General features: G+C 39.2%; 1 protein-coding gene across 1 annotated transcript; it reads right to left on the reverse strand.

Moving 5' to 3' along the window:
• Window positions 1–148: 148 nt before the first annotated feature.
• Window positions 149–17,524, reverse strand: tmem214 (transmembrane protein 214). Its single transcript, XM_037086986.1, has 17 exons — window positions 17,255–17,524; window positions 9,260–9,453; window positions 8,679–8,829; window positions 8,391–8,525; window positions 7,870–7,952; window positions 7,559–7,664; window positions 6,639–6,720; window positions 6,137–6,238; window positions 5,908–6,049; window positions 5,276–5,367; window positions 5,051–5,099; window positions 4,751–4,858; window positions 4,502–4,619; window positions 4,320–4,416; window positions 2,402–2,570; window positions 2,091–2,242; window positions 149–1,457 (listed from the first exon to the last, which is right to left on the reverse strand). The coding sequence occupies exons 1-17, from the start codon at window positions 17,403–17,405 to the stop codon at window positions 1,331–1,333; spliced, it is 2,058 nt and encodes a 685-aa protein (XP_036942881.1). The 5' UTR covers window positions 17,406–17,524; the 3' UTR covers window positions 149–1,330.
• Between the last annotated feature and the right edge of the window lie 113 nt (window positions 17,525–17,637).

The raw sequence follows: 17,637 nt of genomic DNA on the forward strand, positions 1-17,637 counted from the left end.
ATTGACTTTAGTAACAGCGACTGACAAAACAATAACCACGAAGCTTATTTAGTGGCTGTTCTTGAGCTTTCCAGATTGTCACAGGATTGCAGATCCCTTTTTCTCATCCACTATTCTTCGGTGACAGAAAAGGTTATCCAGTCATGAAAACAGTGAATAGGGTTGAATTCTTTATTATAAATCATTTACATTACAAAGTAAGACATTAGTCATTGTCATATCCATCCAAACAACTTGTTTACAAGGTGGGGTGAGTAAATCAACTGGTCAGAACCTTGTCTTTACCCAGATGAGGGGTTAATGGGCCTATTCTTAGTCACATTTGGGCCTAAAGGATGATGTTGGCACAGGGTTAATCATGTCCCCATTATTGAGAATAAGCTTGTTGTTCCACACAAGCGCGCGCACACACACGCACACACACACACACACAGGCACACACAAACAAAGAATATCATCAGCCTTCAAGTATGAGTGCACAACCACAGAGCTGCTTTTAGCTCAGGTGAAGAGCTACCAATGGCAAATGAAAAAGCATGAGAAACAGCAGTCAGATGATGAAGCAGCAAAGACATGATGAGAACATGTGCAGAATAGACAAGACAGCAGGTTTATTTCTTCTTCTGGATGTTTTTTAACTGATCTGAGACTCCTTGTGTCCCAATTTGGGTTAGGAAATACACTCTTCGGAAGGAGTCAGTCCATCAAAATCATTCATGATGAAGGCTTTACATTGTGATCTGTTCAACAGATAGCTTCTCAGGCTTGATGAAGGCTTTAATGAGCCTGACACATGTGGCCACAGTCATTACAGGGATGAAGTCAGCTGACGAGGTCACCAGTAGCTTGGAGTATTCTGGAATATGTTTTTTTGGTCTTTCCCTGCCCTTTACAAAGTTTTCACATGACATTTTTTTTTCAATCTGTAAATAAAAATGGTTTATAAATCATCTACAAACCTACATTTTCTATAAATTACACAATTCTTTTAACCCAAAGCTTAAAGCATCGGCTGAAAGTTGCAGTAGAAAACTCAGGGACAGAGAGATAGAGAGATACGACCTCTGCATCCAGCAGTGACAAAAGGATTGGTAGAAAAAAACTATACAACAGCAGACTGATTTTAAAAAATTTAGCGAAAACACAAGATTGAAGGGTCCTTTCTGAGTGAGAGTTTGCTCGTCTGACCCCTCAGTGTCCATCATGGCTCAAGACGGGAGCAGACACGCTGCAAGGCAGCCACAGACTGGGTCAGTGTGTGTGTGGATAACTTCATGTGTGTATATTGTGTGTGTGTGGGTGTATAAATTAGTCAGAATCTGTGATGTCATCATGCTCGTGTCAGCAGCTCCTGTGCCCACGTCTTGATGGCCGAGGTCGTGTGTTGGAGCAGCTGCCACGTGGAGTTGGTGAAGGACAAAGCGTGGCTCTGCAGACATGATACAGATACCTCGCCGCTGCAGGGAAACACAGGAAGGCAGTAGCCAACTTTTTAGCAAATTATCACAAAAATGCAGCCTTTTCATTTGTCACCGCTTGTAACTCTTATGTAGTTTCAAACTAGTGAATTATTGAAGTGACTGAACCATTTGAACTTCAGAAATGTCTAATCCGTATATTGGTTGTCTCATCACAAGCTGTGAGTTCTGCTTTGGGGGTAAATTACATATAAAAAACTTGAATGCCATTACATCATCAATGAGGGTATTACTTCACTGGAAAAAAATGCCACTTTAAAAATGAGTAGGGCTGCTTTTAAGGTTGTTTTCATTATTGAGTAGTCCACCGGTTATTTTCTTAATTAATCATTCTTCTTACAATTTATAACCTAACAACTAAACGATTAATGTATAACACTATATTGGCAAACTTACGTAGCTACGTAACAGCTGCACCTAGCAGTTACTGGGCAGCTGCATTATAGCTCTGCATAAGAGTTGTTGTTTGTGGTGTCACCAGCTTTAATTTAGTGACACCCTTTTTTTCCCCCATTCCAGGTGTTAATGTAATCCAGTCAGCTCATTCAGAGAAATGAGGATGCACAGTTCATGTAAAACAATCAAGTTAAAAGACTCCTCAAGGTTACTGACTTGCAGGAGTCCTGTAGGTTGGTCCATGCTCGCTGTAGCAGGTCAGCTATGTACGCCAGCGCTGGCAGGATGTAGTTCTGATGGAGGAAGAGGAGGAGCTCCTTTAAATAGTCCAACACCTGGAACACACTGTCAGGAGTGTTGGCGTTCACCTGGGCAAAGGCAGAGAGAGATGAGACATGAGTCAACAACATAGAATATGACGGTTTCATCTTGTTAGCTCCAGCGCCTTGATTCTCATAAAACACTTAAATGGAAATGATTAGGCAGAAAGAGGTGACAGTTTTACATTTGTTTCCTCATAGCCTTACCCATTCTATGGCCTGTGGTGTCTTTTCTTTGACCCAGAGAATAAAATGTGTGGTGTTTTCAGAGATGAAGATGGCTGCTGTTTTTGCCTTTTCCAGACCTTGCTCCATTAGTGGCCCCATAACCCGAACACACTCGGAGTAATAATGAGGAGTGTTTGTCTCCAACCAGCTACCAAGGACACACAGACGAAAAAGAGACACAAGTGAGTTGTCATGGCAGCATTTGAATTTCTTTTAATAGATAAAAAGCAGTGTGAAAGTAGGCGTTTTAAATCCCTATTAATCATTTCAATATTTTTAAGGCCAGTCTCATTTAAATCCAGTTCATTTTCATTAAATTAAATTTGGAAAAAACCTACTGAATAAAATCTTGTGGATTATTTTACCATAAGAGGCAGTGTGTTATTAAGATGTATTAATTTTTTTTTTTTTTTTTTTTTTTTTTTTTTTTTTTAGGTATCACACACATGTATTTTTGATTTACAAAATGTCACAAAATGATACCCTCAAATATCTTCTTTTGCCACAACCCAGATATACAGTAAATCAGTTTGCTGTCATCCAGGATTAAAAATAACACAGAAAATATTCACATTTAAGAATCTGGAATCAGAGAATTCAGACTATTCTCCTATCAAATAAATACTCAAACTGATTAATTTATTATTGAATAGGCCAAAGAGGTCGTATTGAAAGTGGTGTTAAATTGGACTGCATTACATTGAGAAAGTGTGTCTTATATTATGTCTTTTATTTGACATATCAATTGCCTTCAAGGCCGTCAGTGGAACTGCACCTGTCTACCCCCAAACACTGGTCAGACCACACGTCCCAGCACAGGCACTTCGCTGTACTACATTAGCTGCCAGGCTGGTACCGCCATTGCTGAGAGCAAACAAAGCCCGCTCAGCAAAGTCGCGACTCCTCTCTGTTTTGGCACTTCAGTGGTGGAAAGAACTCCCAGCCAATGTCAGGACAATGGAATTACTTGCCATTTTCCACAAAAGACACTTAAGTTCAGACTTCACCTCGACCCCACATAGCACGACTCCCTCCCAACCCCAATTTTTTTTCTTTATTACTCTATCGACGGTGATATGTTGCAGTTTCTTTCCTCTGACAAAAGTACCTATTGTAACTCGCTTTGGACAAAAGCATCTGCTAAATGCCCCTATCAACAGAATCGTAATTGACAAATAGTACAATTATATAACTGGATTTGCAATAATTTTTCAAACAAAACAACAGTAATTCACTGATTCCAGATTCTGAAATTTATTGACTAGCTTCTTTGCTTCAACATGAATTTAAATGGGTTGGACAAAATAAGGTACCTGAAGACATCGACTTGAGATCTGGTTAATACTGACTCGTGTAAATTTAAATGTAAATATCCAAGGGTGGACAGAATAACAGAAACACCTCCGAATGTAAAGTAGTCCAGAACTATGCGTCTAAAAATGTATAACTGAAAAACTGCATCATACAATTCACTGAACTAAATTAGATTGAGCAGTTGTACCTTATAAAGTGGCCACTGAGTTTGTTATATTTTCTATATTACTTTAAACTAATTCATGTTAAAGTAACTTCAGACAAAATACAATTATTAAAAACATTACCTTGGGAACATGTTTCTGCTAACACTGAGCCAGTTAGCAAACTGCTATGTATACAGGAAGTGAATCTGATGTGTGCTAGATACTGAGCTATTTTTATTCTTTGGCGTTACCGACCTCTGGTCAGACAAAGTGTACAAAAGTCAACAAGGACAAAGCCTAAAAGAGAGATACATTCCACAAATATCTGGCACACAATGTTAATTTGGTTAATTTGTGAGATGAGACAAGCTACATATACAGTGTAATAGTCAAGTGACTGTTCACAAACATATGTGACAAGAAAAGTGAGGTCATACCTGAAACCCTGTTTAGTGTACGCTGATATTTTGCCCCAGGCCTGTTGAGATACAGCTGTGATCCCTGAGCTGCGGAGATGCTTGGCTGTGCTGGAATCTGAAACAAACCACACATATTGTAAGACCTCAGGAACAAACATAAAGACTAATTACTGTGATGAGTAAAGAGGACTTGGACAAACCTGTGAATGAGCCGTGGGATCTGATGTCATGGGCGATGAAGCCGGCAACAAACACAAGCAGAACCATGAGAAGTTTGGACCAGGGGAAGCCACGCCCACGCATCTTTACCTGCAGATTCTGGAGGCAGATAACGACAACACTGAGAAAACATTACTGAGAGTAATGTGTGTGGAATTATTTCTAAAACCTGTCAAAATTCCCACAATTTCTCAAGGTGTAAGATGACTGTCAACTCGATTCTATCTCACCTGGCACAGGCTGTTGCACTCCTGAAGGTCCTGAGATTCAACAGTGTCTCTCATCTCCTCATTGGTCACTCTGAAAGACTGGATTGTTTCTTCGAGGTTCTTCCGGACCTAAAAGAAAAAAAAGGGGGGGGGGAGCACAATTAAATAAAAGAAAGATTAACACAGAAACAATAGAAGGTGGTTTCATTCTTAGTGTGATGCAGCATGCAAGCTTAGAGCTAATAATATGCTGTTACGCCTAAATTAAATCTCAGTGAATCTGGGCTTTTAAACCATCGTATGTCACGGCAGGAGTCGTACCTTTGGTGGCAGGATATTCCAAGATTTTAATAAATGATTCAACAGCAGACTGGAGAGGAAAACAGAAATGAGTTTAGCTCTTTTTATCAGTATAAAAATGGCGGCAATCCAGAGAGAATCTTTACTGTCTTTAACTTTAATTGTGAAGTATGCTTTTGCCATAGAGCTACACTGTTTTATTTCTATTTCTCACATCTTAAAAAGACACAAACACGTGAAACTCACCTGGACTGGGCTAAGTGTTTAGTATAGAGCTGCCTCCATACTCCTAGACTCTGCACATCCACACACAAACACTCAGTCATACTGCTGAGCAGCTGCAAAACAAGAGAGGAAGAAGAGAAAGACAAAAAGACTGTTTAATTTCTGATTCAGTTCTATTAGTTTTTTATGCTATAATTTTGATACCCTCTTCTTTTATCTCTTAGTTTAGCTAACCAATGAATTTTATGATGATCGAACAACAGTGATGGCAGATCAAGACCACATCTGGTAGCTTCATATTATGGATAATTACTTGTATTACTCTTAAGTTAAATGCCATTAGAGCACTCCAGGAAATGTTGTAATTTAATAGCAGCAATATCCGTCCAGTTAGCTAATGGAATGAGTTAGCTTGCTAGTGGTTATAAACACTAGTGCTTTTGAGCGTCTTTGTTTTTCAAGCTGGTCACTTCAATGAGGTTCTCACAACCTACTGATAGGTCTGATAGGTCGCATACACCTGAAAGATTTATGCAGCTGCACTGAGCTAAACTACACTCCGTCTTTTGTATTGGTCGAGACAGAAGTTTTATGTAGATAATATCAGTTTAAAGTTGAAAACACATTTAGAGTTTGTATGTCTGTGTGCATACCTCTCTCTTCATGTCATCTGGACAGTGTGGTGTGGCTCTGGACAGAAACGATGGCAGGTATGTGTGTAATGTGCTTTCGGGTTTGGCTCCAAACGCGAGGACCTTCAGGCGAGGGTACAGACGCCTCAGCTGCTCCTGCAGACTGAACACAAATAAAAATACCTTCAATGATACCTTTATCACTTTTTAAACAAGCAGAAAACTGCCTTGTGCATTATGTTACATCTACCTTGGTGACAGGGCATTCTTGGGCATGAAGGCAAAGTCCAGCAAAGGAAAGAACTCTTTTGGACCCATGATGCCAAATCCCTTTGTCAGGTTTGCATGAAGTCTGGGAAAAGAACAATTTTACCCACAGTCAGTCAAGGCATATTTTGATTACAGTCGAACACATACAAAACAGTGTCCCTCAGTTAAGAGCATGAAGAACTGACTGTAACTACACACTGTACAGTACTAGGTGTCACGGTTCTCCAAATCCACAATTCGATTTGATTTTAAAGTCAAGATTTGATTACTAGCACTGACAGTTAGAGATTTAAAGATTTAAAGAATAATAAACAGATTATTAGATTCATGCTCTGACAACTGCCATTATAAAAAAGACAGGGGTATTTTACAAGAGTTAGACATTATCTGGAGCGGAATCGTCAATACTGCCTTTGAATTTGAGGATCTAAGTGAAAAATCAAACTAAAAAAAACCAAAACATATTTCTAAGAAGGACTTACAGCAGAAGTCTCTCCAGGTATGCAATGGCGTACGAAGACAAGGATTTCACTCCGAGCACAGGAAGCATAATACCCAGCCACACTGAAACACAGATAAAGGCTTGATTTATTATATAAGAACTTTTAGTTCTGGCATAAATGTTTTTTCAAATGTTGGCCCGGAGCAACTGCAGAAAAACATGGGGTTTGTTCCCGCATGCCATATTATACAAGTAGCATAGTGAAACAAAACATGAAGGTAGCTAGTATGGTGAAAACTAAAGCAAGCTGAAGGATCAAAGAGCTCTGCAGCCATTCGTCAGAGATGCTTCACTGTTATACAGGTCTGTTACATTGAATACACTCACAGGAAACTCTTGACTGCTTTTATAAATTGTCAATAACAAGATTAGAGAGTACCTGAAGAGGTTTTAATCTGATATTATATTCTAACATCAAGATAATATGCAGCACATTTTGCATTTGCAGCTTTGTTAAGAGTGTGTCTTTCTTGCCTTAGGCGAGTCGAATGGTACTCAATACTCTTATTTTGCAGATGAAGTTGTTATGCAATTTTCCAAGAATATTCATCCTCCCATGTCTGCATACTGTACCAACACCCACGTCTCTCCCACCTCGCAGCCTCATTAAATACAGACAAAGACGAGGAGCAAAAGCTGAGTGTGTGAAGCTACCATGTGTTTAAGCTCACAGATGGCTTTCAGAGGATGTGTTACTGCTCTAATGTGCACTGTTGCTTTACTAACCCCTAACCCAGACTGGCTATTAGGACATATTGTTAGGAAAGTGGGAGAAAGGGCAGACACAGATGAGCTGAGAGGATGATAAAATACTGTTACAACATATTTGAGGGAGTAGATACTTTGTAGTTGTGTGAAAATGTGTGTAAATTATTTTGGCAAGTGTTGACTATCTGTTACCTCTTAGTCCTTGGCTGAGGTCAAAAAATCCAGCTTGTCCAAGAGCCCACATGATAGTCAAACACTTCACTGGACGATTCTGAACTGACCGCAACAACTCCAAATACTAGGGAAGTGAGAAAGGATGTTAAAATTAACACTGAAAAAGAAAAATCCCCAGTAAATTAGACAACAGAACTGAAGTTTGAAAAGTCAGAGGAAGGTAAACCGTTTTTCAGAAAGGAAAGCAATTGTACATTCAGAGCAGACAAGGGCAGTGAAGCAGAAAGCTGCCAATTATCTGAAGAGCTCAAGCACACACACTCACTTACCTCTGGCAGGTTTTGGGTGGCTATTCTGGGTTTGTCCTGTAGGATTGCCTGAATGCAAACTCTGTAGCCATGCAGAGGTTCTCCTAGAAACGGAGAGAAAATGGTTGGGTGTTTTCCAAGGTTTTGTTTTTGTATATACTCCAATCAATAATAATAATCAAATCAATAATAAAATATTGTTTTGATGAGGTGATAGGGTCTAAGATGCAGACTACATAATCACTATTTCCTAGTCTAGCTTAACCTTTGTTGTATGTTTTCTACATTTTTGCTCTCTACCATTATTTCCTTATTATCAGCTAAATTGAGAGCCAATAATATTGACTTAACAAGAGCAGCATATACACTCTCAGATAGGTAAGTGGCTGTTAGAAGGAGAAGGAGAAGGAGAAATGTTTTAAGTAGAAGACGGAATGATATCAAGGGCTGTTGCATTACAATAGCTTTCATTACTGCATGACCTCTGTCTTCATCCACAGTACAAACCAACTCCAGCCCTCCATGTTAGCTCTTACTCTTACCTGACTGTCTGTCTAGCTCCCTGAGCATAGTATAAACACAATGGTCGAATAAATCCGGCAGAATGTCACCGCAGCGTGCGATGAGGCTTTTGATCACGCCCTTCAGCTCTTTCCCTGTAAGACAGTATGGGTAGTCTGGAGACAAAAAGACAAAAAGTGGACATGAAATAAACAACGTCCTTTGATTATTGTGTCAGTACCAACAGTCTGTTTGGGCTATACTGAATGTGCACAATACTTTCTTCCCAACCTTTCTCTAAAACAAAATAAAATGTGAGTTTGACCGACCATGAGCATAGCTGCTGAGTGTGGGCTCAGCCTCTGGAGCAGTCAGATGGAGGTTTAGGTATCCTGCCAGGTCTTTGAGCCACACTGATGGGTTTTCTGGAAACAGGGTCTGACTGCGGGCTAACTGCTGCTTCAGGTCACCAACATCCAACTAAAAACAGAACAAGACAGAAATAAAACATTAAGAAACAAAACGTCCATTATGCAGTGATGAGACTGCATTTCAGCATGTGATACTTTGCTCTGGAAATGCAACAATGTAGCACTGTTTCTGTGAACATACTTATGGCTTTTAAAGGTTTTACAAACCCCATTACATTTATCTTTTCAGTCACTGACAAAGATCAGACTAATTCCTAAACCACTACTGAGGGTGATCAGTTAGTTCTTAAATCTTTGCAACAAATTGTGTTTTACGGAAAAAAGAATAGACAGAATCTTCAAAATAGTCCCAAAATCTTCCTCTTCTCATAAGAAGCTGCAAGAAAAATGACTTGTACAACAAATTTTACTGACCAAATATCTAAACAACCAAGAAGTTTTAAAAAGATAGAAAACTGAGAGGTATGTCCAATACTCACAGCTTTGAAGGCCTCTTCGAGGCTCTTGTGAGTCGGACTGGTGACTGTATTGCTGGATGGTGTCTTCTTGGATTGTTTACTTGATGAAGGTTTCTTATTTTCAGACTCGGCAGCTGGTGGAACCTGCTCCTTGTTCTGTTTTTTTCCCATCTTCTCAAAGCCGTCATACAGAGTCTCTGACATCTTCAGGGGTGCTGAAGGAAACAAAGCAGCTGTGGTTAAGACACGCCTCTGTGCAGAAATTAGTCAATTTTCAAACTTCTTCTGTCTTCTTCAGCACTTTTTTACATTCACCCTGTGAATGAAGTTAATCCTTGAAACCAAGACATTCCGCTCTCCTCACATTCAGGGCTTCCACCCGCCCTCTGTGGCTTGCGTCATGAGCTGTTATAATACCAGATAATATCCATGCAACACTCATTACAATTCACAAAGGAACAGAGTTAAGCACCAGCAGCATTCCAAGTATTCCCCTGTGTGTTACTCACACACATTTTATTTTTTTTTATATATATATATATATATATATATATATATATATATATATATATATATATATATATATATATATATATATATATATATATATATATATATATATATATATATATATATATATATATATATATATATATATATATATTTGCCTTGAAAGCTTCAAATATAAGTACATAAGCCAAAACTGGCAACAAATATACAGTTCCTTTTTTTGTCGTAGTAATTTCCTAACCCAGCTGGGAACAGACATTCTTTTTAACAAACTATACTCAAACAGTAGAAAATAAGGCTCTTGCCAGGGACTATTTTCAGCTGCAGAGGAATGCACATTTTGTACATGTAATAATTTGGCAATTCTTTTCTATAAACTTGATTGTTTTTTGTGAATATTCATTATGAATTTGAAGCCTTCAATGTGTAAAGTGAGATGAACCACAGTGTACTAACTTTTTTAGAACTCGGGCTGTATGTAGGATTGAATCAAAACAGTTCCCTTTATTGCACTACTGTACACTCAGTAGAACATTATGGCTTATTAAATGGTAACGTATTTGGAAATTATGGGGTTCTATGGCACAGAGGATTACGCTACATTAGGCTAGTAGGTTAATTTTGTTGGTTAGTTTTAGTCTTTTCAAAGGATGGTTTCAAACTAAGAAAAAAAATTTACTCACATTGAAACCCAGACTATTAACGTTAAATCCACTCCAGAATAAGCCGCTCGATTAGGCTCTGACCATAACTAACTGCAGTAAATGTTGTACTTAAAGAATTCAACTAGGAGTCCACATGACTCCATACAAGAATCCCAGCCAACCCCACCCACTGACTGGAGTGAGTTGGCGTTGAAAGAGGTCACCAGTTGTTCACTGATCATTTAGCTCTACATGCTGCTTACAAACCTAAATCTATATCGGGTCTGTGTATGTGTTGGCATAATACAGGGCTGTGACGCAAAGAGGGGGCCTGTTGCATCATGTTCACGACAGACTACCACCATAACTTCTTTAACTGAATCCTCAACAGTCTGGATTATTTTTCACTTCCCTGAACGTAAATAAATCCATCACAACAGGCAGACTGAACTCATGAATAACATTACAAAGTGTTTATTTATTACCCTCACTGAAGCCAGTGGTCATCTGCATGAATGACTCAGTTGAGTAAGCAATCCCTGAATAGCAAGGAAAGTACCAATAGGTGTAATCTGACCAGTCTCGTCATGTCTATTAATACTAAACTAATATCCGTAAGTGTCAGGAAGTGGTCATTTTCCAGCAGCAGCTCCTGACATGACAAGACTTCTGCTACAGTGAGGTACAGTAACAGGGCAACATCAAATGAGGCCGCTTGAGTAGCGACAAGAAATACTTTAAAAATGGTAACTTCATGTGCCCCGACACTGGGGGAAACAGCTGACTAGGTGGAAACAAAACAGTGTATATTCATTGCGGGGTTTTTTTGTTTTTTATAGTCCTTATCTTTCCTTGAAACTTCGACACTGTATAGTGTTTTCATTAAAGAATTCACTTCACAATCAGCTAAATCACTTTAAAAGCCCTTAATATGTCTGAAGAACTCCTTGAAAACAAATAGCTGATTCTCAAATTCTCGATTCTCTGAATCTTGCAAAAACTGGGTATGAGTCTCAACAATCAAACGTCTTTCTCCAGGAAGTTACAGTTTGCTGAATAGTTGCATTAACTATTTGATTGATTTCCATGAAACTGTGTCACATTGGTGAATGTAATTATAATAAATTTATCATAAAACACAGATAATGGGGAAAAATGCAGAATATTGTCCCCAATAGTGGGCCAGGTCCTATCCTAAGGTTTTTCTCAAATTATCACTCCAATTGTTTTATGTTTTTGTCATTTGTTTAATGTTGTTGACATTTGAATTCTCTATGTACACTCTTATAGACAGCTTCACGTAAAAGGTTGACATATTGTTAATATAACTGAATGCTTAAAAATCACAACGATAAACATCATCCGAAATAGCAGACAGGCTGGTTGGATAGCTATGTTTTAACAAGGTTTTGCGTTTGAGATTTCTTCTTTCATATACATCAATACGATGACAATATACACAAAACCAGACAAGGTCAATGCTTAGTTGTCACAAATTTGGGTCTAGGCACAGATTCATGACTCTTGCAATATTTTTCTGCCCCTCTGTCACACACTTGTCACCAATCATTTGTTTAATACCATACGACCTAATGAAGAAACCGCTTTATCAGAATGCACTACCCCTGCAGTAATTAAAAAGATCGAAGATCGAAAAAGAAATGTAAGCTACTTGCAGTATCTGCCAAGACAGACCTTCCAAGAATCAGCATCAGAAAATACAAGAAAAAACAACATCATTCCAGAAAACACTTTGGAGATTTGCCACCAGTCTTTGTAAGTGTCAAATACATCAACACAAAGAAGTACTGTCTTCTTAGTGGGAGCGCGTTCTCATTTGTTGTAGAGGTTTAAACAAGCTCAAGATGAGCTTCGAAAATTTTAAAATAAAATGTAAGCAATGTGTGGAGAGTTACTATTTTACCAAGATGTTCCCTTAATGTTTTATAAAGCATAAGAAGGGAGCACCGCTACAGATGCGGAAATACTGCTGTGTGGCTCTACATCTGTCACTAGCCCTTTTTAGATAGAAAAGGTGGCACATTTGCTCAAAGGTAAGGGTGCCCTGACTTTCTAAAATGGAAGCGTAATATTCCTCCTTTTCCAAAAGCTGCCACTGAGGTAGGTGTAAACATGTGACGTGTGTGAAGTACAAAGTTGGGTAGTAAACAGTGACAACGAATTTGTCATCAAAATCAGAGCTTTACATTGCACCCTACTGGAGTTTAGAACTGGGTTCTTAGCAGGGGGCTTTTAATTTGAAAGTAGCAACCGTTCGTAGCTTGCTGCTACAACAACAAGTGGACACAACTAAACAGCTAGAGAGACCGAGGAGACGCTAGCATCTCCCGGATCTCAGCGGCTTTCAAGTTGCTCATCTTGACGTCCGTGGATGAAGTGATGAACTGACTGCTGTGATCAACTGTTTCCTGGTTTTAAAATTCCCCGGCTGTGGGTCACACAACAGTGCAGGTCATCGACACCTCCGCCCATCTCACACAATTGCCAGCACATTGATGTCTTGGATTTAGATAGCAATGGAGGTGGAAATAAGTGTACTCTCCAAGGCCGCAAATTGGCGGACCAAAACAGACTGCCAATTTGTTGCCTTCTGTCTAAATCCGTGGACCTAGATGCAGAAAGGACAGCCAATTGGTGGCTTATTGCCCAGTATAAAAACAGCTACTGATGATGCAAGATGATGATCCATATGTGTCTGAAATCTCAATTTACAGTGCTGCTCACTATATAGCAAACCAATCAGTGTGAGAGTGATTTTGGACACTGTCCTGGCATCTTATCAGCAGAGGGTCTTGTTGTTGTGGCAGGGTGTAATCTGAGTAGTTGTACCCAGCGTGGCCCTCTTACAGGGTGTGTAGATTCCAATGGATTCTCACACGAGCAGAAGAATAGCTGACAGGAAGCTTCACATATAGATACAGAGAAAAACCCTTTCAGACACTTCTCAACAACATAGAACAGACTGCAGCAAGGCAGGTCTTTCTCTGTGTATCAAGTCAGAGGGATTTACGATCTTTGTCTGGCATTATTTAAGAAACACGTGAACTGTGTCGTCAAAGGTTATGCTGGTATTTAGAAAGGAGGGCTAAAAAACGAATTAATACAAATACACATATCAACTTGTTCTACAGAGAACATTTAAGTTAAAAAATTCTATTTAAATCAAATCTACTCCTGAAATGAATACAGTAATGTAAAGTAAAAACCATCTGGATGATGTCTGACATTGTATTTTTTTACCCTCCACAGGGTTCTCCCCAGACGGTGGAACAGAGTCGCTGCGCCGCTATACTGCTAGCTCAGCGCCACTATGCTCATTTTCAATGTTAGCTGCTTTGTAGCTGGTGAGGTTGACGAGCGGGTGTCCGTCCACCTGACAGCGAGGAACGTCCCTCCCCATCCAACGATGGGGAGAACCCTGCTCCATAAATTAGGGTGCCTTCAAAATAGCGTGTAGCATGTAAATAAACATCATTTAACACATTGGACTTGACATAATCACTCGTATTGAAAGATGAGCCCATAGCAGATATCCTATAACATGTTGAGACATGTAATGTGGAACAAGTCCAATATATGCATCGTATCAGCTGTCTTATATATGACCTCCTCGAGGTGAAGGTATTTAAAAATGCTATACCAGACATCGTAAACAGGACCCAAGGCTGCAGGGCAGAGACTTAAGAGAACCGCTTATATTTCAATTTTTTTTTTTGTCTAATTTAGTGATGTGACAACATCTTGGCTAAATCAGGGCTCAAGGATCCACATCCTAGGGTTGCATATGCACCCACAAATCAGTTTTCATTAGCTGCATCATTTTACCTGATATTCAACAGGTCTGAATTTTTAAAAAGTAGCCTATAAACATATTCTCATATTGACAAACATCAACGGGATACGTAGACAGTTGCCTTTGAACAAATACTAGCATATAAACCCATTTGCTGAAGATCCCATGTCCTGTTAATCTGTCGTTGGATTTCATGCATCTTCCACTTTCAATAATCTAAGTTGTGAAAGTTTTTGCAATTTCTTGTGGGATGTGCTGTGACTTAAAGAAAAAAGATCTGCACCTTTATTCCTGTTGACAATAATTCATATAATCCATTCAAATGCATTAGTGGGTGCACCTTTATTATGTGCTGGCGCACCTGAATGGAAAATGTAGGCGCACCTGTGCAACCAGTGTAAAAGGTTAGTCTGGACACTGGAGCCCTGTCAGTGACAAACAACAAGTCTAATCTCACCTTCCAAAAGCTGTTTCGAGCTAAATCAAGCATTATATAACTAACATGTTTCTTTCTGGTGTCTCCATGTGAAGACACACAACCCACAAAGCTGCTTGAACAGATACAAAAGCCTGAAGCTGAACCTGTGACAGGAGGATAATTTTGTACATGCCAAACCCACAAACTTAAAAGTAACCATTTCAAGTATGGAAGCCTGTAAAGCTTTAAAGGGATATTTGTATACGTATTTGTGGCTTTTTGATGGAGGTTTCTTGGTGGAGGGTGCAGTATATTGTTATCGTGCAATCTTTTCTGAGTTTGCTAAAACTACATAAGCTAGGGGTCGGAAAACTTGATTTCTCGGGGGGGGTTGCTCTGTGTCACGGTGTGTTAGACCATGGATTAAAGTTATGCAGGAATATCCCTTTAAACAGAGATTTGTCTTGTTTACAATACTGATCATCTTCAAGAGTTCGGTATCTGATTATTTGTAGAGCCTGGTAATGCTAAAGCAGGGGAAACTATGATCCTAGATATTGTTGTGTAAACCACAATTTAGATTAAATACTATGTTGGTTAGAGAGAGGAGACGTGTATTTCTTTTAGACAACAGCTTTACACCACCTCATCACCGACACAGCCACTGTGACCAGTAAGACAGACTTTGGACCAGCTCATTCACTGATAAAACTGGTGCATAAACAAATAGCAGTGGCAAAGTCAGATCTAATCTGCTCTGTCACCCATTATTTAACTCACAGCCATACCTGTGGGGAGGGTGCAGTAGTTGAGGGTAGCTGTGAATGTTAATTATGGTAAATATAAAACAACACAATCCATCATGCTGTAGGTCTGTAATTATTTTCTACTAAGGTATCATCACACCACACAGAACAACTGCCAGATTTAATGGGGTTAATGGGGTGTTTCCCATGGGCAGATTAGTCTGCTGTTTTACCTGTGTCAAAAGTTAGTTTATTGGCCTCTGTTGACCAGTGCTCTGAACAATGTGTGTTTTTTTTATACTAGAATAATAGCTGTCCCAAGGATTGCTATATGTTTATTTGATTAAAAGATAAATTACTTCAGGAATTCGACATGTGAGAACATAACTTATAATGAAGATCTTGAAGCTGGATTTGAACTCAACACAGTTTCAAACTATTTAAGCATGAGAAAATCTAAAATTCTGCAAATTCAAGTGCATTACTACTATCTATCTAATACTGCAAAAGCACAGAACTTAAATTAGGATACAGATAATTACATTGTATCTAGTCTCCTTTCATAAAAAGGAGAAAACTGCTGTTAGATTCACAGATATATATTATCATCGACAACAAAACCAGCAATGTTAGCTAAGTGCAGCTCTCAATTTGACTTCTATTGTAGCCTTAAAGGTTCAAAAATGGGTGGCAAATAAACCGTATATTCTAATATTACTATTATTCATTAAAGGCCAATGAGGATGTTTTTGCTATTTTCAGCAGCAAATTCATATACATTAGGATTGGAACTGGGAAACAAAATTAAAATATTTCTATACTTTTTAGAAAATACCTCCATTGATGATGTGGGAGTATTGTGACACTTCCTGTTTTCACAAAACATTAACACAATGAGATTTCTGATTAATAATCATCAGTAATGTGGATATAATAACTGAATGGATAAAGGCAAATATTTGAACGTTGGGAAAATATTATTTCATTGTAATGTAGCTTTTAAAACCAGGGAAAGATAGCACTCATGCGTATCACGATATAATGATATCCAAAATATTAGACAATACAAAGTCTCAAATCACAAAAGTGATATATGGATATATTAGACAGGCATACTTAGTAGTGTGTTCAATCAAATGTTTGCATTTTGTCTTTTCTTATACATGTTGACAGTAAGAAAAAACAGAATAGTGGGGGGGAATCTGGGATTCAATTAGCCACGCTGATGGATGATCACTCATGTGACAGCTGTCCGTGTAAGCTACATGGACATAAGCCTAATTAATAAGCCTAACCTCATACGGTTCAGCTATGTAACAACAACCTCGAGCTGAATTTAAAAGTCTAACAGGAAGATAAAAACAAAAAGGTCATAAAGTCAGTTAACACACTGACCAGAGATGCAGCTCCTCAGTGATGACGTTGCCTGTGTTGACACACTGCTCGAAAGGCTGCTAACAAGCTAACTGCTGACTAGCAGTTCCTTCTAGCTGCATGAGGCATAGCAGGAGCACATAGCCCAGAAACATTTTATAGCCATTTGAAACTAGTGCATCAGGAGATAAGGTTAAGTATAGCCACGCAGACAAACTAGTAACCCCCCCCCCCCCCTCCAGAGGAGACAACAAAAAAAATGCCGTAGGAAGTAGTCACTGCGCGATGCTATGCTACAGCGGCTAGCTTGTCAAATCATATGACAGTTACGAGCCATCGTCATTTCCAGTGTATGACCGACCAAAAAGTAAATGTCAGAAGAGACAGTTTAGTTCGTGGACACAGACAAACAGGTAGTTCCATCGGTTTTCTTTCATGTGAACTTCAGCAGTAAGGTAACTGGGTCATAGAGAAGCTAGCAGCAGTCTATGGAGGGCCATATTCACTTACGTCTGGATGGCTGGTTAGATTCGCCCAGGGCTTTCCTTCCCCCGCTGCCGGTTTTCTTGTCAGTCGCGTTCTTCGCTCCACCTGAGCTGGTGTTTTTCTTTCCTTTCTTCACTACCTCCCATTTGCCGACTGAGCCATTATTTGAAGCCATGTCTGTGGTCCAGTTGTGGTGCTATCAGAGTTGCTGTGACTTCCTGCTGCTGAATGAAACAGGACGTCGGGACTCTCTCTCAACCAGCAGCTCTCTGATCATTTAACCGTCCGCATGCCACGTCTCTTTTGTCGGCATGACGTCAGAGTGATGCGTTTCGACCGTTAGTTTGACTTCCCTGAGGAGGCTCGACAACTTCAAACATGTCTAACTTTTGAATACAATTATCCGA

The sequence above is a fragment of the Acanthopagrus latus genome, chromosome 22 (genome assembly GCF_904848185.1).
Source record: "Acanthopagrus latus isolate v.2019 chromosome 22, fAcaLat1.1, whole genome shotgun sequence".
Lineage (NCBI taxonomy): Eukaryota > Metazoa > Chordata > Actinopteri > Spariformes > Sparidae > Acanthopagrus > Acanthopagrus latus.